The sequence below is a fragment of the Lutjanus erythropterus genome, chromosome 16 (genome assembly GCF_056507025.1).
Source record: "Lutjanus erythropterus isolate fLutEry1 chromosome 16, fLutEry1.hap2, whole genome shotgun sequence".
NCBI classification, from domain to species: domain Eukaryota; kingdom Metazoa; phylum Chordata; class Actinopteri; order Lutjaniformes; family Lutjanidae; genus Lutjanus; species Lutjanus erythropterus.
In genome coordinates, this window is record NC_139332.1 from 11333131 (window position 1) to 11357501 (window position 24371).

Below are 24371 nucleotides of genomic sequence, written 5' to 3' on the forward strand. Positions count from 1 at the left end.
CATATTGAATTCCCGTAGGAAACGGCTAGCATTTTTTTTCCAGCTAGCGGTGTAAAGGGGCCACTTTATCAATGGTCCTAATTCGGTTTAATGTTTAAATACTTCTCTTTTCATTACCCCGGACAGCGTAGCGACCTGTGAAAGGTCCAGGGAGCGGCGCAGATTCACCACGGGCTCGCTGGCGTTAGTTAGATACTTGTAGGGGGGTTACCAGAGAAGAAGTTGAATGGATCCGAGGGTAGCTTGGATTCAGCCCGAACAGAAAGGACCTGCGAACGCCTTATGGATGCACGTCTGGGAGACCTCTCAGGGAGTACGGACACTCTCCGCTCAGCAGCAACAGCAGCTCCACAATCAAAACCACAACCAGTGCGTGAATTACGCTGCGTTGGATGTTTTAAAAAATGTGGCGACCGCGGTGGCAGCGAGCAACGGTAACGCTGCTGCTGCCAGTTTGAGCAACGGCAGCAGCCATCACAGCATCATGAACGGCACTGCGAGCATTAACGGCACGGCGATGTCCTCGTTGGGGCTGGCGTTGGCTAATGGGAACGTAACGCTACACAACTCCTTCTCCACGGCAAACACCGCGGAACCAGGTGAGGGAAAAACCCTGCCACAGAAGACGGGATCCGTCTCCTCTTCGTCGTCGTCCTCCTCACAGGAATCCGGGACGGACAGCCCCCCTTCCAGCTGCTCACTCGAGAGGACTATGGGTGGAAATGTAACGGGCAACATTAATAAAAACGTCAGGGGTGCCAATCAGCTTTTCAGCCCAAGCGACAGCATGGACCATAATGTCAACCTTTATCAGCATCATCACCGTCACCTACAGGAGGCTTTCAGTTCACAGCGCCATCAGGTTCACCCCTCTGTACCTGTAAATCACACACACAATCACCACCCAGGCCGGAGGAAAAGTGACAACAAAGCGAGCACTTATGGGATGAATTACTTGCTTTCAAACTGCACTAATGGAAATTATGCGAGCACTTGGACGCCCTGGAAGACGAGGAAGTACACCCCCGGGGTCCTCGGGTGAGTGGCTGAACACTGTAACTGTTAACCGCTTTAGGATTTAAAAAGCTAACGTCAACGTTTGTCTTTCACTACTGGCCTTAATGTTAAAAGCAACTGTTACTTCTCAATTCTGTGCGTTGGGTATTATGGTTTGTAAAACGTGTTGTTGCAATTCGTTTCCCAACGCAGTTAAAAACGACAGAACATTGCAGTGTAAACTGGAGTTGGGCTGTTTGCTGGATAGCTTAAAAGCTACCGTTAGATTTGCTTGCAAAAAGACAGCGACAGCCGGCCCAGCCAAGACAGGAAGTACCATGTTTTTGCCTGCTTAAGTTTGAACTGAACCGTTGAATTATACCAGTTAATAACAACCTATTGAGTGATACAAATTCAAAATACGCATTGTATGAGTCGTAATATTATAGTTAATCACAAATTAATTTTATTGAAGAGAGTTTTTTTTCATGGATGATTTATTTTGAAGTATTCACCGGATATGTTGCCTTCTAGTGGATGTTAACTTGACCGAGGAGCTAACTTAGCTAGCTAACGGTTTTCCCTTTTGGCCCTGTGTTAAAGTTAGGAAACCGGCAATTTAAAAACAAAATCAATAAACTTTCACTGTCAATCAAATGGAGTTGAAAAGAGGGATGGGACTATATAGTTATATCTATATAAAACAGCAAGCCAAAATATATGCAAAATACTAACTAGAACATGCTCAGGTATTAGCTAACAGGGTTGGATAACGTTTAATTTGTGTAATGGTTTGTTAAGTAACTGTGCATTCACCCTCAAACAAGCTACAGTGTGCTTAACTTTATTCTGAATTGCTTGATCGCACAAGTTATCAGTTCGATTATATTGGGAATGTGATAACACTAAGGGCAGTGTTTTAGTAATTTCCACCGCATTTCACACTGAATCAAAGTAAGGTTCAACAATTTATCAGTATGTTGAGTTATGCACATCGTCTTTCCCCCAGTGTATTCACTTATGGATAATTGGCCTGTATACTCAATTTATTTTGGATGCACTCACAATTAATTCTCTCTTATTCCAATTCTTTATGGTCCTCCATATCAGTGTGACATAACAGACAGGGGTGGGACTTAGTGCACATGTGACCTTTTGAGAAACCTGATCAAAATGAAAATATCAATTAATGTAAACACAGTTTAAGTGCACCTCAACTGCAGTATGCATTTTTAGTTTAATCTCACTATTTTCCTGTTTGGTATTATGAATGATTAGTATGTGATGTATAAATGTGCATATGTAACTGATTATATTATTTTATGTTATAACTGTAGTTTTCTAGCCTTGACAGAAGCCCCCTTCAAAAACAAATGGGACAAGGAACTTCCCAGATGTGTTGCAGGGGCTTGTGATATTTGTAATGGCTGGTTGCACCCATCTGGGAATTTTCTATACAAGGAATTAGTGTTTGTCATGAAAGCTCTTCCACATGCTAGATGCTGAGTTTCACGAGCACCGTAACCCTAAGCGACCTAAAAATATGTTCATAGATGTTTTGTCCTGAAAATGGTGAATGAACAACATATTTCATTTTCTCTGGATGTTTGTGGTTCAACAAGTTTTGGCTTGTGAACTGACTAATTTGCCTTCAGGGGCATCCTTTGAAGTCCCACATAGAGGGATTTGCACTCCAAATTGAAAATACAAATAAGTATGGAGTTGTGCTGCATTGATATTGTGATGTTTAGAGATGAGTTTTCAATAGAAAATTAGGTGTTTGTGAGTATAACATTTGTTCAGCAGTAAGATACATGGCTATCATGGTTATGTGGTCATAGGCTGCACCAGTGAACACCACTGATTAAGGTAACACCGAGCCCTAAAGTTGTAGACAAGCTTTGACTCTAAACTACTTTGTCAGGGATGGCTATGGTAGCAGTTCTTATTTTGACTGTGTGGGGTCCAACAGTAACCTTGCCCTGTGTCAGTGGTGAACTATTGGCATGGATACGCCCTGGCTTGCTGGCAGAGTGTTCACCAAAGAGTGGGCACATGGGCTGACTGCATTTCCTCCAGGGCTCTGGTAATTGATTGTGACAGTCTCCCTGTTCTGTATTTCACACTGACATCATGGCATGCATTCCTAGAAAAATGAATGGCCACAGGGTTGAACAGAGTTCCTCTGTTTGGAGGCATTTGACTGGTCAGAAATCTTTACATTATACATATGTGCCCCATTGCTGCCAAACACAAAACCATATCTGCAATAACAATAAGGCCTGGGATTCTTCAGGCATACTGCACATGATACGGCTTTCGGTGTTTCATTAAAGCCTCTTTGTGCATTCATCTCAAACTCTCAGATGTGTGTGTTGATGAGGACCAAATGTCCTCAGTGATAATGAGATAAGAATTCTGCAAAGTCTTCTTCCCTTATTAGGGATGGGTACCAACAAATGGTCCTAAACTAGTACCAGTTCCTGACTGATACCAAAATATGAATAAGTTCCAGGACAAGCAGGTCTGGTATCTGTATTTATGTAATGTTACATAAACAGCTGACAGGGCAAAATGTTCAAAAGTCTGGGCTTGCTTTACTAAATGTATTGAAAATGTAGCTAAATGACAAACTTGCAACTTCTGCAAAAAAAAGTAGTTATTCAGTTGATGTTTTCATATCATATCTTTATTTTTACACCAAATTATGGCTGAGTAACATCAGTAAGAATATCTATAAGTATATGTATCGATAAGCAGTATCAATAACTGTATCAATAAAATGCCAACAATACCCATCCCTGCTCCTTACATGACCTCCTTAGTTCTGTCTTATTCCTGGGCTGGTGGGTATTTGAAGGGTTGTGGTTAGTTGCTGTTATAGACAGGGCTTCGTCCATTATCAAGGTTAGATTAGAGGTACAGACTTTGACTCAAATGTTTTGTGAACTTGCAAGTGTTTTGTCATAATATTCAGTTTCACTTTTGTGTTTTTCACACAGTTGTGTTAATTAAATAACATTCAGCAAAAAATAAATAATGCTTGAAGTAAATATAAGTGTAGTGCACTGTATAATAAAGAGTAAAAGATTTTCAGAGTTTGCAGGTACATTCATCAAGTGAAGTATCAGCGCTAAAAAGTGGTGTAATGAAACATAGTTGAACATACAGCTAGCCATGCATGTGAACCACAGACTAATTGCAAAATTTAACAATCATAATGTGAAATACAATCATAGTGCCACTGTTTATAATAAATCCCTCAATCTCTATGCAGAGTCCCAGTGAAAAGATGGACGAGACAGATGTGTGCTGTGTTAAGCTCTGAAGCTCAGTGATTGGTTGATTATTGTGTGTTCATGTGAAGGGGACATGTTGAATCCCAACGAATCAATCAGCGAGGCTTGCACTGCAAAAAGCACAAGAACAGTCATGGTGCAGCTGAGGAGTGTATGGAATTGAAAAGCCTGTTAAATCATTTAAGTCGCATGTATATTTGTTGATTTGAAGAATGATCTGATAGGTGACTCCAATCATTGATGCGGCTCGAGGCTTGAGTTTTGTGGTCCATTACACCCCAAGCAACAGTACTGATCCAGTGAATTGTTGTGCATCTTGTTTTGGGTAATCTGATGGTCAAATAGAGTCAAGTTGAAGATGACAAAACAGATAACATATAATATTTTCAGTAGAGCATACTTTGTTGTTGCTTTGGTTTTCCTGGTTCTGACATGATGAAGAAGGAAGCATATCTTAGACCATCTGGAGAGTTTTTCTTTTTAAAATGTAAGCCAAATCTGATATGTATGTAAGTCAAGTTTTAGATGATATCCTCATGTGATTGTTAGTTGTATGTATAAGAAATGTGATTTTTACATCATGTACAGTTCCTTCTAACAGTCCAGGTTTCACTTGGGTCTGTGTGTAGCAGAATTATTAAATCTGTGGTAATAACCCTTATCTGTAATCCTCTTCTCTGTCCAGACTCCACGAGGAGGTGATGGACTTCTACAACTTCATGTCTCCTCGGCCAGAGGAGGCAGCTATGAGGAAGGAGGTTGTCAACCGGATAGAGACGATCATCAAGGAGCTGTGGCCCACTGCAGATGTAAAATACACACACATGCCTCTGTATATTTGGATCAACTTCCCCTGTTTCAGATTCTTAATATCTTAGAGAGCAGTCTCTTAAATCATACAGTCCACTCTCGGAGGAGAAATTATTGGCACACAGACAAACTGCGATCTCAGATTGCTCATAAATCTTTGCTGGGATGCTGGGTTTCTTTTTAAAGATAACACCAACTTAATGTATATTTATATTCTGTTTTTAATGCTCTAACTACTTCACATAAGTTAGATAGGTCAGAACTTGCCAAAGAGTATTGAATTTGTTTTTAGTTGTCTTAATTGTGGTTAAATTTAGGTTAGTTGGTCTGAAATGAGGCACTTTTATGGCTGCATGGGATTCTGTAAAACAGAGGAAAATGTCGACATTTTTGGAAATATACTTAGGGTGTGTTCCAATACCCATACCACCATACTATTAGTGTGCCAGAAAAAGATTTAGTATTTCCCAATACATAAGATGTCAAATTCAGTATGCCAAAAATACCAGGACTTTGACGGATGTATGAGCAAGAGGGTCAAAGTTCAAGCCACAATGTTATGACAGAGTATTATGTCCCAAATGTATATAACAGTACATACTCTGTACAGCTGCAGAATGTTCTAAAAGTAAGGAGAAAAAGTATGCAATTTGGAACACAGCTACAATCATTTTCTTGCCAGTAGTCAGATGACAAGATTGATACCACTTTCACATCTGTGTGCTAAGTATGAGGCTACTGCCAGCAGCCACCTAACTTAAAAGGCTTTTCCATTGGAACTTATGGATACGCTGATTCAAACCATGTCAGGCTAATTTGCATTTGCATTACCACTTAAAACGTGCCGAACTGTGCTGAGTCGCGCTGGAGATGGACTATCTCCAGAGAAGGACTTAGGCAAGCCTGTCCCGCCCCCAAGAGGGTTGCTATGACATCTCGTCGGCTGCGGCCAACCCATAATGACACCCTGTAAGGGTGAACAGAGAGAAAGATTTTTTTAAGTGTCCTTGTGTTCAGCTGTCAGTACTTTTGTAGCTTCGAACTGAATCTCTGTGGTTTAGAGTTGAGTTTCTCTCCTGCGTGGCTGTTTGTACTTTCAGGTATCTGTTTATTTTACTCATAATATTGTGACAGGGATGAAGGGATGACTATCACCGCCTTCACAAAATATTAATACAATTAGGTTTTTGATAAATCATCATCAGAAATGTGGGTATAATGACTAAGTGGGTAAAGACAAATAATATAACAGTATAGTAAGTCCAGAAAATTACATCACTTTACTGTAAAATGCAGTCTTTAAATCCAGCAAGTGACAACACTTATGCCATATAACAATACTCAATCCAAGACAATATCTAGCCTCATATCACAATATTGATATAATATCGTAATATTGCACAACCCTACTTTCATGTTTGCTTTCAGCTGATAGGACTCATGTTACTGCTACTGTTGCAAGTTACTGCTGATGAAAACCCAACATTTCCTGATTTTACTGCTTCATAATAAAAGCTTTTAAATAAAAAACAGTGGGCTTTTATTGGGAAGAATTTATAGGAAATGAAGTGTTGATTCGACAGTTTACAGTCGCTTGACTCAAGCTAAGCCCTGTTCTAATAGAGATGCAAATCCCTGCCACACTGGGTTTTAACGGGGGGTTATGTACTGGACTATTTTTTTGGTCGGGACCAGTAAATTCCTGGAGTCTCTTCTGGTTGCCTGGCAACTGGTCCTGGCCAAGAAATAGTTGGGCACACAATGTCATTCCTTTTAAAGCTAACCAGGAAGTGCATTATCCTGGTGCTAATTGTAGTTTCCATAAACAAAATGAACAGGTCACATCGTTGAAGTCATGAAAAGTAATTTAGTCAAAAGTCATTGTGATTTTGAAAAAGAGATGTGTTCAGTTCTATGTTGAAGTGCACTCACTGTGTACGTGCAGAAATAGTGATGGTGGCTCCTGCAGCTGGCTGAACAGTGCAGCAACGTAGGGTTGATGTAATGCCCCCCTCTCATTACTTAAACATGTAAAACACGCACAGCAGTGATTTGTTGGCTGCCAGTCTTCCCCCTCTTCCACTGTGAGTCAGATTGTCAGGTAAATGGATCAAGTCTGTGATTTGTACCAGCCTCCCTTTTCATTTCAACCTATTAATCCTGGCCTGTCTTTGTGCCATTGCCTTGTCGTATTTACCAGACGGAAAGGGAAAGAACTCCACTCTGCTTCCTTTTGGAGCGCTTTCACTTGCAGCCCCCAAACACAGCATTTTTCCCCTAGCTATTGTATACTTAATTTGGCAGCTTACACAACTTGGCAGCGTTAACTGTCTCGGGAAGTGGAACCCGGAAATACCTTGTTCCTGATAGTGTGCAAACATTTGAATTGGATCTATACTCCATCAACAACAACAAATGACCTGTTGCACTATACAGGATCTGACCTGTCAAAAGCATGTAGCCAAACCCTTTATAGTTTAAATAAAGTAAATATAGAGGATATTAAATGTTTTTTTTTAAATATCCCACATTTAGTCTTTGTACATGGACTGTATATGCATGCTGTCTTTAAAGGGACAGTTCATCCCAAAATCAAACATGCGTATTTTTCCCCTGGCCTGTAGTGCCATATATCCATCTAGATTTATTTGGTGTGAATTCCAGAGTTTTGCAGATATCAGTTGTAGAGATATATGCCTTCTCTCCAATATAATGGGACTAGATTGCATTCAGCTGATGGTGCACCAAAAAATAAATTCAAAACCAGTATCTCTTTCAAAAACCCATAACCCGATTACTCAAGATGAACCACAGACCTTGTTGTGAGTAGTTTGACATAGAAACTACTTTCTTTCTAGTAGAACCGACAGTGTTTCTGCAGTAGAATCTACCAGAAGTAAAGTAGTTCTAACATGAAACTGCTCACAACAAAGTCTGTGTATTATCTTGACTAACCAGGTCATGATTATTTGAAAGAGAGAAGGCAGACATCTCTGCTCATCAATAAAATCAAGATGGATAAATAGCACGACAGGCCAGGGGTAAAATGGCATTCATGATTTTGGGTTGAACTGTTCCTTTAAAGGTAATCTTTGTACTACAGTGACTTTGGTCATAGTTTTCATATTTCTTCAATATTATTTTTCCAGGTCCAAATATTTGGCAGCTTCAGTACAGGGCTGTATCTTCCAACAAGGTAAGGACCCTTGTATTTATGATTGGAGAAGACTGTTAATTTTATACCTGGTATGTTTTGCTGGCCAGTATTTTAACATTCTGACTTCTGTTTTTTTACCCTCAGTGACATTGACCTGGTGGTTTTTGGGAAGTGGGAGCGCCCCCCGCTGCAAGAGCTGGAACAAGCTCTCCGCAAGCATAACGTGGCAGAACCTGTCTCCATCAAAGTGCTGGACAAGGCTACAGTGAGTAGTGGTGACCAGGAAGTGCATCTCTTAAGGCTTTCTGGACACATGTCATGCTTTGTTCATATTGTGTCCTTAAAAAAAAGTCAAACTGGTTTTCGACAACAGATGTCCATCAAACACGCTACCATTTTTGATAAAATGTCGATGATATTATAATATTCTGTGTACACTGATATGATGATCAGTGATCTGGCACAGTAGAATAGTTTGATGGTTAATTTCAGTCCTCCTTAAGGTTTTATTCTTCACAGTAAGTGATAAAGTATTACAGTCCGAGTTAATGGGAAACCAGTTGGAATAAACCCAGCCAAATCAAAATTTGGCAGCACTTTTTACATTCCTAGAAAAGAGTTCCTCTGGACTTCAAATGGTTAGTTAGAAGTATAAAGCATTGGCTCCTTTTTCTCTTTCATCTCCATGGAAATGTGAGGGGAAAGAAGACACTCAATTAGTGTCTTCCATCTGTTTGCGTGATAGGTGGCACAGCCTGCCAGTTGTGTGGTCATTTTTTTTTCTATTTAGCAGTAAATATAGAGTTTGTTATTTATGTCCACTATGATATTGCAACAGCAGCAGATATTGTGTTAGCTTAAGTTCACCCAAAACTGGCCATCAACGACTCTCCCTCAGGTCATACAAACAGGGATACCACACTGTTTACTTTTGTTTGGTTTTCTCTATTGTTTTGAAATTAAACCATTATTTTGCAGCTAAAAAAGGGCAGTGTAATGTGGGTACCTACTCTGGTGAAAGTGTTTATAGCTACAGAGCTAGTATGGTAGCTGTGTAGCATGCACTATCATCCCATGGGGTGTGCATCCAACCAGGCTAACCACTGCAAGCTGCAATGTCTTCTTGACTGACATGATAATAAGTAGTTAATGGCTGAATTTTCATTTTTGGATAAGCTATTCCTTCTAAAAGGCTGTCAGTCATGACAGATGAGTTTTTTTTTTCCCTCTGATTTCAGCGTTCACTGAAAATGTCTGTAGCTGATGAGTTGCCTATAATCATTGCTAATACATGTTCCCCTTTTCTCTGCTCAGGTGCCAATCATCAAGCTGACAGACCAGGAGACTGATGTGAAGGTGGACATCAGTTTCAATGTGGAGACTGGAGTGAAGGCAGCAAGCTTCATTAAAGATTATGTTAAGGTGAGATACATCTGTCGCCATGGTTATGTTGCTGTCAGGATCTACAGCTTACATGTTCTCTTGTAATCAGAGGTGTGGACTTGAGTCACATGCCATCCAAGTCGAATTTGTTTCCTTTAGATTCAACATGACAGAATCAAAAAAGACATGCAACTCGACTTGGACTGATGACTTCACTTGGACTTGAGCCCTTTGACTTCAGAATGCTTTAAAAAATGTTATTTAAGTGTGCCAGGAATCACTTAATTTCTCCTTATTTCCCGAATAAGCTAACCTTAACACTCTTTATTTACAACAAGTTGAAACTTAAAGTTGCAATCATTAGGATATGCCAGTGCTTAAAGATAGTTGATTGTTGAGTCTTATTCTCAGGTCATCACATTTCTAGTAGGTCATGGGTGATGATTCATAGGGATTATTTATGTATGAATCTATGTACTGATTTTTTTGGGGGGGAATCCTGCATAGTTCATCTTCAATTCCCCAGATCAACAACTGGATTTCAGTGGGAAAAAAATATACCAAAGGTAATTTTCTTGCATACAAAAACTACTTGGTGTTCAGCAGATAATGCTTAGCTAAGAATAGTTTAAGAGCTAAGTTACTATGTAAATCTGTGGGACTGGAAACTCACTGTTACATTATGACTTGTTAGGACTGGAAAGTCAAAGTTTAGGACTTGGGACTTGAGAGCAAAGACCTGAGACTTGCTTGTGACTTGGAAAACGATGACTGGGTGCCACTTTTGCGTGTAGTCCTAGTATTATTTTATAATTTTGCTGCTGCATTTTAAAACCAGACAGAGATTATAAGTCTAAGTCTTCGTGGACTAAATGAAATCTGTCCAGAACGCACATCACAAGCAATATATAGATGGAAGAAAAGAGCAGGAAAAGGTTATATATGCACATTTAAATAAAAGCCACCAGAGGAGTCACATAATTACCATTTTACAGTGCGGTCTAAATACAGAACTATGGAAATTCCCTCTGTGAATCAGACGAGCCAGCAGTTTTAAAGCATGACACTTTACTTTACTCCAATCTCGCACCAGCTCGTCTCATTTCCAAAGTGAAGCTGGAATGGACCCCAGCAACCTCGCTCAGTATAATCTCCACTTAAGTCAAACTGAGCCTGTGTGTTGCTGAAAACCTCACTGCCAAAAGTACTCAGCGGAGGTGAAATACACCCCACAGCTCTGACAGAATTCCTGCTGAAGGTGGATCTCTGCCTACTTTAGTCACGGTTGTTGTAATAGCTAATGCAGGAGAGGAATTCCAGGTGCTGATGTTCCAGCACGCTGTAAGATTTTGGCTTTTGTCCATTGTTGTTGTTGGATTTTTTTTTTTTTTGAGTTACAGTACTCTGTACATGTCGCAGCTTGAGGGTTGATGGGCACACTTGGCTATGATGTTGTTAATGTGTGGGTGTGACAGACTCCAGTGCAGTCTTGTCATTGAGGGGGTCACCTCAAAGTTAATCCTCATATGTCAGGTACCCATGCAGCCTGTTGGAGCAGCATTAGCTCCCAGTCTTGTTCTGACTTCTTTAAAGCATATTTGAGAAGTCAACTAAGCCCTGCTGCTCCTCTGGCACAGATATGCGGACACGCACACTGCCAGGAGGTTAATACTTTCTTTTCAATTGGAAAATGAAATTATTTGTAATTCCTATTCCCAGGCCTTCAGGGTTATCAGCACATTATCAAGTCGCAGGCACTAGGACGCCTCATTAAATACCTTTTTAGAACATTTGGCCCAGTTGGAAGCTTGACAGAGTATTTATGTGAGAAGTAGGGAGATAACAATTCATACGTAGCATTGATTACTAATATTATTCAGTTGCCTCGACTTGCAAGAAAATAATAAGATTGAATCACTGTAGTTTCAGCAATAATTGTGGCATCAGCAGGGAGTTTTTTTTTTACTGGGTTGGCAGCATTATAGCTTCCTAGAGTTAAAAAAAAAAACTCAGCATGATCAAATAGTATGCAAACAGTAGGGATGTTCCTAATGACTAATTTCCCTGCTGATCACACGGAAATTAAAATTTCCAGCCGGGAGCTGTGTGCAAGCAATGAGTCTACTACGTATTAAGTATGCTGCCCAATGAATAAACAAAATAAACTCAAAAAACGCCAAGAAAGGAAATATTCTCTCACCTATATTAAAGGAAGTCTACAACTGCACTCCTTTTAAATCCAAGTTTCCCTCTTCAAGCCAACTAAGACAAGTTTAACTGCCTTGTTAACTCATCATAAAAAACAAACCTCATTCAAACTCAACAGAATAACGAAATAAAACTCACCAAAACCCTCCACTGTTAAAACAATCACCAGCTCTGGTTTGGTCAAAATAAATCCTGAATTTGTTACATGTGAAAATATTCCATCTTGACAGGCTGTTTTCCTCCCACTCGTTCTCTGGTTCAGTGGGTATTTACTGTGGCGCTGAATTGTACTACTGACACTATTAACAGTGTTAAATGTTGTTAAATGCCTATAAACCAGCTAAAAATAAGCGACTGACCCTTTTCCCACTTACTCATGTGTGCAGGAGAGCAGAGAGTCTCTGTGTGTTCAGCTCTCAGCACTTTTGTAGCTTCTAAGTGAATTTCTGTGGTTTCAAGTTTACTTTCTCTCTTGTGTCACTGTTTGTACTTTCAGGTGTCTACTTACTTTACTGATTTGTTATTTTTTCCTTTTACTGTTTCATGTATTACACGTGGTCCATACTGATGATATTTTAAGGCTATTCTACAATATACAATATAGATCTTGACATATCCATTTTCTCCAAAGTAACATGCTATAAATTTCCAAGTAGTGTTAACATATCATTATTTTACTGTGTAGTAGGACTGAGCAATATTGACAAAATCAGATATGCCAATATTTTTGCTCAAATACCTTGTTATCAATATTGCAATAATATCATAGAGTTGACAATTGGTGCCTTCACAAAATATAATTTTATTGTTTATATTATTTTCATGTTTATTTTACTGTTTCATGTTCGGTATCAGCTTGATAGGAGTCAGGAGTTACTGCCAATCAAAACCCTTTTACCCTTTTATAAACCTTTTCTACCCTTTTTAAAAAGCTTTTAGGCAATAGTATCGGGGGACTGTAATTGTGAAGAATTTATAGGAAATAAAATGTTTATCCACTGTTCTACAGCCACTTGACTAAAGACAAGCGTGTATCATTAAGTACACAACCTCAAGCAGGGGCAAACTCCGCTGTGTTGGGCTGACGTACCAAGTCAAGCCAGCACATGTGAATGGATTGTAAAAGGAGCAAAAGAGTTGCAGAAGTTACTGATAGCGGTGACTAGCCTTAATTGCCTCCACTGAAAAGGGGCAATAATTAGTCTCCATCCCGGTGTCAAGTTTCTACCACTGCTGATTGGAGCTGGAGTCGATTAAAAATCTGTGACTACTGCAGACTCATATGATCCTGGAGTGAGTGCTGATTGTAGCCTTTCTCACTGAAGACAAAAGCCAGATATTAATGGGTGTTAGTTGTATTTTTGCCCAGTGTAAAAGGGGCTGTTGCTGTGCAAAGGCTCTTGCTCGTTCTTTGGTGATACTATCTAATCACTCAAGGCTACTCACAGATTTACTTTTGGGCATTAGCGTAGTTGCAGCCCTGTCTAGTGGTGGGAGGCTTTGTAACATTTAAATCACAACAGCTAACCAGTGTTTTACATTAGTGAAATATTAATTATTAGTTCATCCAACAACTGTCTCTGGTACCAAGTAGCAAGGTTAGCTAAATTTAATCAACTAATGAGTGAACTGCACACATTTCCTAGCAAGCAGTATAATTAGTGTATCTAAGTTACTGCAGGAACAAGACTAATGTATAAAAGCACATCAGGTGACATAGCATTTCCATACTGAGGCTACAGACAGTGCTGGTATTTTTTCTGGTAAGTTGTTTGATCAGAAACTGTCAAACTGCACTACAAGATTTACTTGCTTGGATATACATTACAGCTTTTTAATGGTTATACCAGATTGCCTAATAGTTGCTGAATCAAATCACGTCCTACAAAATTGAATTGACTCAAAGTTGAAGGAAAACAGTAATTGCTCTTGAGTCAAATCGCCTGTCCACTGAATCACAAATTAAGCAAATCAAATTGGCATTTAGCTAAAGCTTAACCCCCCTGCTTTAGTGATGTATTATAGTTATTTGCAATCATATACATAATTTGCTCTCTAAACTTTGTAGTCTAGTCCTCTCTCTAACAGAATACACTGAACTCTATACATCTCACCAGAAACTTCCACCTCCCTGGTGAGTCATATAAATGGAACCTGAGTCAAATTTAAATCTTTTTCTTTTTTTATGATATTTTTTTTAGGATTTTTTTTTTTCCGTTGCCCTAGGTTTGACTGAATCAGTCATTCTCATTCCACGTCTGTCTCTTTCAGATGTATCCAGTGCTGCCTTACCTGATCTTTGTGCTGAAGCAGTTTCTGCTGCAGAGAGATCTGAACGAAGTCTTCACTGGGGGAATCAGCTCGTACAGCCTCATCCTCATGGTCATCAGCTTCCTACAGGTGCAGTAAGATACAGACACATGTGCCTAAAGAAAAATCTTATAATGGCAACAGCAGTATTGAAGTGAAATAGCTGTTGTGTATCTAAACGTAGTAAGACTGATGGTGGTAGCAATTCCCACATATCCAGTGTTAGTAATCTTTACTAATGCATAGTAATAATTGTTTTAAATACATATTAATCCAGTCTTCCTGTGCTTGCTCTTCAGCTCCATCCTCGTATTAACGCCAGAGACCCCAAAGAGAATTTGGGTGTGTTGCTGATTGAGTTCTTTGAGTTGTACGGCCGCCATTTCAACTACTTGAAAACAGGGATTCGCATCAAAAATGGAGGCGCATACATAGCCAAAGAGGAGATCATGAAGGCCATGACTAACGGATACAGGCCATCCATGCTCTGCATAGAGGACCCACTGCTTCCAGGTGTGTTTTTCACAGGTTTACAGTCATTACAGTGAATACAAACCGAAAATCACTTTTCTTGTGACAAATTGTATTGCTGAGACAGATGCGCTGTAGACGTTACACAGTTGCAGAGATTGAGTCTATTTGTACAAACTCTCTTTGAGGTAAAAGCAATTAGGGTAAGTTTCTTCCTTAGATTCACCAGCCACAACCAGACTTAATTTACTGAGGAATTATTTTGACCCATATGTGCACCATCATGTCTTTTATACTAAACGTCATGACAAATCTTTGACATTTGTCAGTTTTGTTTGTTTAAAAGCCAAAAGCTTAGAGTCACCACGTGTTGGGTGTTCCTTATTTTGGTTGACACTGTAACTAACATCAATGGGACACATAGTTACTGGGATAAACACAACACATAGGCTGCACCAATTTTCACCTGACTCATTTTATTTTTCTACAACCACAGACTTATGCCTTCATAATAATGTGAAAGCTATAATTGCTATATGAATGCTATAATTACAGAAAAGTGACTACAAATACTAGCATAGTGGATAGTTTTTAGAAAAATAAAAAGAAAGCAATACAAATGAATTGCCTTTAATATTGCAAATCTTGCTTGGCCAGATTAAAAATATTAAAATTAGGGTAAAATGTAAAGAGAATTTTAACAAGTATAAGAAAACATGCTTCTCAAATACAGTGCAGTACCTACTCTAGCTTTAATGATTTGTATTGTTTGTCTTTGCTCCATGTAGGTAATGATGTGGGGAGGGGTTCCTATGGTGCCATGCATGTCAAGCAGGTGCTTGACTATGCCTACACTGTCCTGAGTCATGCTGTGTCCCCGCTCGCACGATCGTATCCCAACAAAGACTCTGAAAGGTCAGTATTCAATCCATTGAACAGAACTAAAGGTTTCTTGGATAAAAGAGGTGCTCTTTTAAAACCCCTCTCTGTCTTTCCTGCAGCACCTTGGGCAGGATAATCAGGTTGACCCAGGAGGTGATCGACTACAGGGAATGGATCATTAAGAAGTGGGGGGGCAGGGATGTGGCTCGAACAGACAACAGAGGTATGTTTACTCGAACTTAAATATACAGTTCTACAGTAATGTAGAAAAACTCCTCAAAACCAAGACTGTAGGAGAAGTACGGGAATAAATATTCATTCTAGGAGCAGATCTGTTTAATAAGGAAACATTAAACAGATTTTTTTGCATCAGACAAATTTCAACAAGTGTGCAAAATGTGCAGAGTATGTAAATTGCTGAATCTTTTCATTCGTTTTTTTGTAGTTTCACCTCCCAAGGAGCCAGTGTCAGAGCAGGAGCCCTGTGTGCTCAGTGGTGGTGTCGGGTCGGAGGAGCAGCAAAGGGACTCGGTGTCGCCCCACAGCGCGGACTCTCCCATGTCCATCTCCAGCCCCCAGCAGCACTCCTCAGCCTCTTCTGTCTCCTCGCTGTCCGGATCAGACAATGTAAGAAAACAAATACACACAGCAGAGAAGCACAAGCACTGTAAAAGCACTTGAAGTGGTTTCTGCTATTTGTAAATTAGGGGGTCCTACTCAAAATGGCCTGTAGAAACATAAGGACAGATTAAAGTTTTGAAATCAGAGTTTAATCATTATCGAGATGGTTGCTTACCATTAAAAAAATTTGTGAGTCCCATCAGGGCCTAGTACAAAAGAGTAATGAGAACAGTTAACTGCTCTGTATTCCTTAACAAAACATGACGTCGTTTGCTGGATAGCTAAAAAGTTATTTAGCCTACTCATGATAGCTCAGCAGAGAAGCTCTAATTTCTCATCCTTTAAAAGAAACCTGTTTGCTGATTTAATGTAGCGAAATGACCAGGGATGTTGTCGGGGTTAGACTCAGTTTATCCACCTATTTGAAATGATTAACTTGCTTCAAGGACCGGGATTATTTAGCTTACCCCCCTGTAAAAAGGCAGACACTTTCTCAACCTCTTCAAGTGTAAGTATAATTAGTGTAAAATTAATACTGTTAATACAGTTTAAATTAAAAGCTTTGCAAGTTGTGAGTAAAAACTCAACTAAAGGTGAAAGAGGTTCAAAAAAGAATCTGTCTTAATTTTAAATTAAAGTTAATAAAATGCTAAAATTACACCATGATTTAATCAGGTTTTAAAAAAAAACCTTTCTTATCAGTGAAGCCCATCCCCTAGTGTTTGTCAGGTTTGACAAAGCAAAGCAAAGAGTTAATTAACACAATGTCTTCTCTGTTGAACTCATGTATGTATTCATAATCTTAATCCATCTCAAAAAGGCTGCCATTTTAAAAGATAAGCCTCATCAAGTGTAAGCTTAAAGTTAAAAGTGGATCACAGTTTAAATTGGACTCTATGACTTGATTAAATTTCATTCTGTTGCACCAAAACTTCAGAGTAAAAACTAACCTGAGTTTGAGAGAAAAGACAGGTCTTTTTTAATTTTAAATTAATGTTAATTTAACTTTAAAGTTAAGCCATGATTTAATCAGGTTTAAAATTAATCCTTGTTGGTACAACCCAGCCACAATGTTTGTCAAGTAAATTCTGACATAGCAAAGAGTTAATTAACATAACATCTTCTCTGTTGAACTCTATTTATAATGCTGCCTGCACACAGCATGAAATGCATTTGGCACTGCTGGTATGAAACAGCCATGACAAACTGGTAAATTTAACTGGTGCATTGCTGCAGACAGGAGAACAGAACAATTTCATGTGATGGTGCATTTGACATCCAAAATAATGGAGTAATGCTGCCACCCACCTGATTTTATTCTCTCCAATCCATCTCATGGAAGCACACCCAATTTGCATGTCATTTAACTGCTGCACTCAGATGGAAACATACAGCAGCTACAAGTGACATACTCGACCCGGCTCATTATCTCCTCCTTTCTGTTTGATCTACCAGGACTCTGATTCAACGCTGCCGTGTCCCGTCCCTCCGCCAGCCCTGCCTCCGTACCCGTCTTTCCCGCCTCTGGGCCTAGCTTTACCACCAGGCCTCAGCATGGGCACGGGCAAGCCTGGCATGGGAGGACACCATCTCCTCATGCCTCCAGGCTCACAGGTAGGCACACAGCAACGGCTACAGGCATAGGGGATTACATTTGCTTGGATCATGAATAGAAATTAGGAAAAATGATTCAGGGGTTTAACACTTGAAAAATAGAATTGAGGTAAGGCAGTGTTGAGAAAGCTATAACAGTTTAGACCAAATAGCTCTTAAAATAAGGGGTTTTAAGCTGATATTTTCTAGCATTTGATACACGCAGGAACAACTAAATATTATCTCTTGTTTCCTGTAAATAATTATTATCCTTTCTGTCCTCCAGGCTCGTGTCTCACTGCCCGGTGGTCTAGCAATGCACTCGATACCTGGCAGACAGGTGTGTATAGACACCGGGCTCCCCCCCTTCTTCCACATGCCCCCCCCAGCCCATGCTCATGCCCCTGCCCCCTCCAGCCCCCAGCCTCCGCCCAGCCCCCACTCCAGCCACACACACAAGGTAGGCGCCGGATGCCACAGACGCACTGTCAAGGCAAACTTGTCACACACACACACACACACACACACACACACACACACACACACACACCCTCACTCACACTCTGTCCATCTCATGTTTTATGTTTCTCCTCCGATGTCTCCATTCTCTGTCAAGTGTCTGATTTCTCTCAGTTTTTCTGTATTTTCTTACCAGTCGAGTAACAGGTTACATAAAAAATTAAATTGCCATCTGTAGTTCATAACAATGCTATCACTGCTGGTGAGAACTGATGTTCCAACATCTGGTGTGTACCTGTTGCCATGGGAAATGACAAACAGGGACATTATCCACCGCAGTTTGATCCAGTTTTTTTAGCTCTTATGGCCTACCCGCTTATTAAAGGAATCATTTGACATTTTTCACTCATGGACTTTCTTATCAAGAGTTAGATGAGAAGCATTTTTCCATCATGTGCCTGTTCTGGTGCTCAAGCATCCACCGAAAACGTTGAACACCCACAGGGAATGTGGCCAATGTGTATGTAAATGCTGCATGGTAAATACAAAGAGATTATATGTGTATTGTTATGCTATCGCTATCAGTTCCACTATTTTACACACAAGCAACGTAGTGTTATGTTGTGCGATGATGTGAACATAAATACTGCCCCCTCAGGACTGTGTTTTGGTATGGTGTAGCCAAAGGCTCAGCAACCTTTAGTATCAAAAGAGGCATTTTTGGCCAAAAAAGAAAGAAAAGATAAATCTGTCTGAAGCCACAACTATTTTCCAGAGACTTTTCTTTTATTGAATTTGGCATCCATAGCTAGCCTTAAACTTAAAAATAAGTCAGTGTATAGGCTACACATTGTCACAATTGGAGAATATAAGGCCTACAACAATGAAAAATGAAAATGTTTAAAAAAATAACCTGTTTTTTTTTCCCATTAATTTTTTTCCAAAAAAGCCACAGGGAGTCACTGGAGAGGGGCAAAAGAGCCAAAGGCCCCTGGTATTGACTATTATGATGTGTGTTAGAGTAGCGTCACATGTCATTGCAGTTCGTGTCCATGTCCAACAGATAACAGTAGCCTACAACACAGTAATTACTAGAACAAGGGCAGTAAAATTGATTTCATGACAATCATCACCTTGGTGATATGGGCCTGACATATAACCTCATGTAACCCCTTGTTTTTTGTGTGAATTTGCCCAATTCTGTTTTGGTATAGTGTTAACTATGGAGTGTCATAGGTGCGGGTATGGAGATTTTTGTTTTTACATTTCAGAGTGAGTCAGGCTAGCTGTTTCCTGCTGTTTCCAGCCTTTGTGTTAACCTGGCCACCTGCTAGCTGTAGCTTCTTTTTAGTGTACAGACATGAGAGTGGTATCAATATTTAAACAGCTGAGTAAATACAGTACACAAAAATATAAATGCAATGCTTGTTTTTGCTCCCATTTTTCATGAGTCGAAGTAAAATAAGACTCAAGAAGATTTTATGCACAAAATGATTAAAATCCATCTTATTGAGCACTTTTCCGTCCACTTGACAGGATAATCTATCTACCTGACAGTTGTGGCATGTAGAGAGGCTGATAAAACACCAGTCTGGTGGATGGATTATCTTGCCAAAGGAGAACTGCTCACTATCCTGGATTTTAACAAATTTGCGAACAAAATTGGAGAGAAATAAACTTTTTTGTTTGCATAGAGAAAGAAATGAAAGCAGTGGGAATTGAGCCTTTATTTTAGCTAAAAAATGTTCCAAATGTTTATGTTCTCACATTACGCAATATTATACCAGCAGTGTGTATTTGCTAGGTGCAGCTACTAAATTTTAGTCATCATCAAAAAAGTAGTCGACTAGTTGCAGGAGATAAATTAGATTATTTATATATTTTTTTACCTCCTAACAATGACCAGTTCCCATAAAAAAAGTACAACCAGTAAATGGGAATGACTGTTGATGACAGCTGAAGGTAGCTGAAATAACGGAGTCCTTGACTGGCTCTGAGAGGCTATTTACAAATGAGCTGCAATCTTACTGGACTAAAGCCCCAGCAAGCCTGTCTGAGCTGAAAATGCTGCAGAAGCAATGCGACTGCTTTCTTGAAAGGACATTTGGAGTTTTTGCTTCTCTAAATACCTTAAATTCTGTTAATTTAACACGATGAACAGCTAGTTTATAATGATCCACAGTGTTGACTGATGGTTTTGACTTTTCTGTGAATCCACTAGAACTTTCATGGATTTGATTAGTGAAGGGTGTAGAAGTCAGTCTACAGGGTTAAATTTTCTGTCTCAAGAATGAAATGAGCAAATATAATTTCCTTTTTGGTGCATCATCAGTAAAGAAAATAGAAGTTGTATTGATGTATTTTTTCTCTCTCCCTTTCTTCTCTTCACTACTCCTCAGAATGGAGCCAAGTTCAACGTGAAGGGCTTCCACAACCCGCCGCTGGTCAACAACCCTGTTCTGGCAAACCGCGGACACACACACGCTCACACACACACACAGTATCACCGTAACACTTGGCGACGCAGAAAGAGGGACAGCCTACCAGTTAGCCTCAGCAGATAGAAACCACTCCTCTTCCCCTCTCCACTTTTCCTCCTTCTCCTCTCTGGCTGCAAGACCCTGGCTCTTCAATGGTCGGGCAGACAGAGGACCAGAGACCAGCAGTTTTCACTCCGGGGCTGCGGCGACACGGAACAACAGCCCTCAGCTCTGCATCTTCCTCCTACTATCTCTACCTTTCTATTTCTGCATGACTTTTGTTCACACTTTCGTAGTTTCAGTATTATGTTACTTTCAGTATTTTGTTCTCCTTATCTTCGTTTCAGGTCGGTTCCTGTTGTTTTGTTTTTTTTTGTCCGACTCGGCGATGACGCCAAGTTCACTTGACCTCGTCTCGACCCTCGCAGCCAAGCTGCCTGTGGTTCAGTGTTACTTTTTTTTTTTTTTTTTTTTTTTTTTACAGTTTATACACTTAAGAACAAACAGTTTCTCATTTTGTGCAATAATGTTATTTTTTTCTTTTTGGAACTAAAGTGAATGCTTATTTAATTTTATGTGTGTGTATATGTAAAGGCATTTTTATACTGTTTTATTTTTGTAGAATTTTAAATTTTGTTTACGAAACCTTTCCCCAGGCAGCATCTCTGGAGTGTGTGTGTGTGTTCATCAGTTGTTTGTGTATGCAGGAGTGTGTGTGCCTGTCTGTCATTAGGTTGAGAAGGACCCCAGTTCAAAGGCCCCCACCCCCTTCTCTTCTTCTTTCTCCTATTTACTCGCATTGTTCTGTTTGACAATGAGAAACGGGAACTGAAAGGGAGCTCCTATCCTGATATTCCTTCCATTTTTCTTCATCTGTCTTGCAAAAATGGGCGAGGTTAACATGAAATTCCTTGTGGAAGTCTTGTTCCTCGGTCCAGTTAGTCTGAGGCATCCTGGAGGGAAGTGGAGGGATGAAAATTGCACCCTGGGATATCCTGAAACACGAGGGGAGAGGATGTATAAGAGGTAGCTCCTGAGTAGACGGAGCTTTAGCAGTGCCACCTTGAGATTGTGTGTATGTGTGTTATCTCCGTTTGTGCGTGTGTGTTCCTTATGGGACTGTGTTGTTGCCATATTTTGTCAGTCAGGGGGAAGGCTGGCAGTGGCCTGCTAGTTTTTGTCTTGGCCATCTTTCTCTCCACTGGAGGCGATTTTTGACAGAAAAGCTTCCAGACAGTGCAGGATTTTTGGTCTGAAAGAGCCTGTTCTGTTAAACAAATACTCATTTTTGTGCTTGTCTCATTTTATTACATGTCGTAGGAGAGTTGGGGCCTAGAAGGCGACAGCTTATCTGACTTGAATTTGATGATCAAGATTAGGATAAGATGGCAGAAAGCCACTGATTTCCAGGTTGGAGAAATCCTCTTATTCTCTCTAGTCTAGTAGAGGGATGCGTGCTCGTGGAAATCTGATCTCCTGAGGTCAACTCTCACCCGCAGCTGTAAAAATCAGTGCAGACCAACACTAAGATGCTCAGCGATAAGGTTTTTTGTTTTTTCTCCTTTGTGGTCCTGGACAAAGGAGAAGGAGGGGGAGAGGGAGGGGGAGTCTTCCTGAACCAAGGACCCTAGTGAAAGGGAATTATATTTTGATTCCATTCAGGAATCTTGTGTATATTTGATTGCCAGGTACTTCCGCTAATTGTTTGCAATGCCTTTCTTTGTGTTTACTTGGAGTGTGTGTACGTCGTTTTTGTTCTTTTCCCCGCGAGCACACCGTGTCACACAAATACACACACTCAACAGACAGGACTGTCGAAAGGCTGTGACTCGCCCAGAACACTACACACGCTGGTGTTATTACTATGCAAGTGGATTCTTCTTAATTATCACGTCAACTCTCCGGTCTTTTCCCATTTGGGTTTTTTTAGTTTTATTTTCCAAATGACACAACACTGCTTGTTGGACTGGAGTAATGTTACCGACCGTCAGACTCACTCATGCCAACTCATGTGAACTCCAACCGCATCCCCCCTCGACCCCACCTTGTATTTGTATGAAGGCCCTGACATGTTTTCAAAAGTCTAGTTTTCTACATGTATCCGTCAAATGTAAGGAAACGGGGGATGTTTGTGTCAATGGTTGGGTCTGGGTCTGTGTAGTGTGTGACATAGTGAAACGTGTGTGAGAAAGACTCATGACTTTGACACCACAGGTTTTTTAATCAGACGCGATGGTTCATGAGCGGGCGCAACCCCCAGAGAGCGACTTGCACTCTGCAGGGTGCGCTTCAGAAGGGGCCAAAAGTGTCCACCGACAATTCTTTACCTTTTTACTGAGACTCTGTTCAGTACTGTTACACTATTTATGTTTTTTTTTTCCTTTGAAACCATGGCAACTCTGATCCCTCAGTCAAAACTGCACCGGCCATCAATTCAATCTCAGATGAAGGGTTTCTGTTTTGTCCAGTGAAGCAGATTATGAGCTAATTATGACCTCCACCCTTCATGTTTAATGATTTGACTCCCCAAAAAATCATTGTTTTTGCCCAGTCTGTCACCCTGTTGTTCCCTATGGATGATTATTTTCCAAATAAGTATTTCCATCCATAGATCGGTGATCACATTGGCACATGAAGTGCCCAGTTCCATGCAATCCTCACCCGATATAAATTAGATAACAAGGTGGATGTAGTCGGCAAAACCCTTTCAACTCTTTCAGACTGCATCCCCGACAGCCACGTCCGCTTTTAGAGACCAGAACCAGCATCAATGAGCGGCTGAAAATGAAATTGGTAATGGAAGGTTGTTGACTGGGTTCGAGTTGCCTGCATCTTCACAGCAAAGACTTGACATGCAGTATTCTAGGAAGTCTGTATGGATTAAAATCTCTGTGCATCTCAGCGGTCCTGCGCAGCTCACGCCCTGTGTTCACGTTCCCTCCATCGCTTTCTGTCTATGGAAACGGTTAAACTAAACAAAGGTTTCGGTTGTGCTGCGACACATTGCCTTCACTTCACACTTATTGGTGTAAGCGACGGGAAAGGGAAGCGACACAGAAGTGGGCTAGGGCCGCTGAGATTTTGACGTACACATGTACATGTAGATGCAATGTAATATTACCCCCCCCCATTGCAAAACAGTGAGGGATTTTAAACTGGCGGCTGCTGTTTAGAGAAAGGTGGCAGCCCCTTTATGTCCTGGCTGATTCATGTGAGCAGTGGCCCTCGAAATGGACACCTAGCTACCGGTGGCCAGAGGGAACCACTGCCCAGCTTTTGTTTTGTGTTTTTTTGTTTCTTTTTTGTTTTTGTTGGTTTTTTTGACATTTTTATGTAAATATATTTTTTTCTATTTTATTTTTTAATAAACATTTTAAAACTGCCAGTCAGTGTGTGGTTTTTTTGAAGTGACATTGAGATAATCTGGGTGCTTAAAGCTTTGGCACAGATCCTGGTGGGGGTGGAGTTGACGTGTCCACCCCATCTTCTGAAAAACATGACATTGCCCACCACACCACACCAATAACTAGTCTAAATACACTATGTCTTTTAAATATATATTTAATAGAAGCCAACTACACTTTTGAAACATTTCACACGTGTCACTTTCCTGTCGTGCAGCCAGACAATAATTGTGCATCTCTGGTTTCACTTCATTAGAGGTTTACGTTACCGAGTAAATCAAGTGCGCCGATTGTGTCT

The 24371-nt window shown here is 40.3% G+C and overlaps 1 protein-coding gene across 1 annotated transcript; it reads left to right on the forward strand.

Annotated features, from left to right (window-relative positions):
- Positions 1-14: 14 nt before the first annotated feature.
- Positions 15-24054, forward strand: tent4a (terminal nucleotidyltransferase 4A). The gene is made up of 13 exons (XM_084739159.1): positions 15-1038; positions 4981-5104; positions 8255-8301; positions 8407-8527; positions 9577-9684; positions 14125-14253; positions 14463-14676; positions 15423-15549; positions 15636-15739; positions 15962-16143; positions 17593-17751; positions 18017-18190; positions 20589-24054. The coding sequence occupies exons 1-13, from the start codon at positions 227-229 to the stop codon at positions 20751-20753; spliced, it is 2466 nt and encodes an 821-aa protein (XP_084595285.1). The 5' UTR covers positions 15-226; the 3' UTR covers positions 20754-24054.
- Positions 24055-24371: the final 317 nt, after the last annotated feature.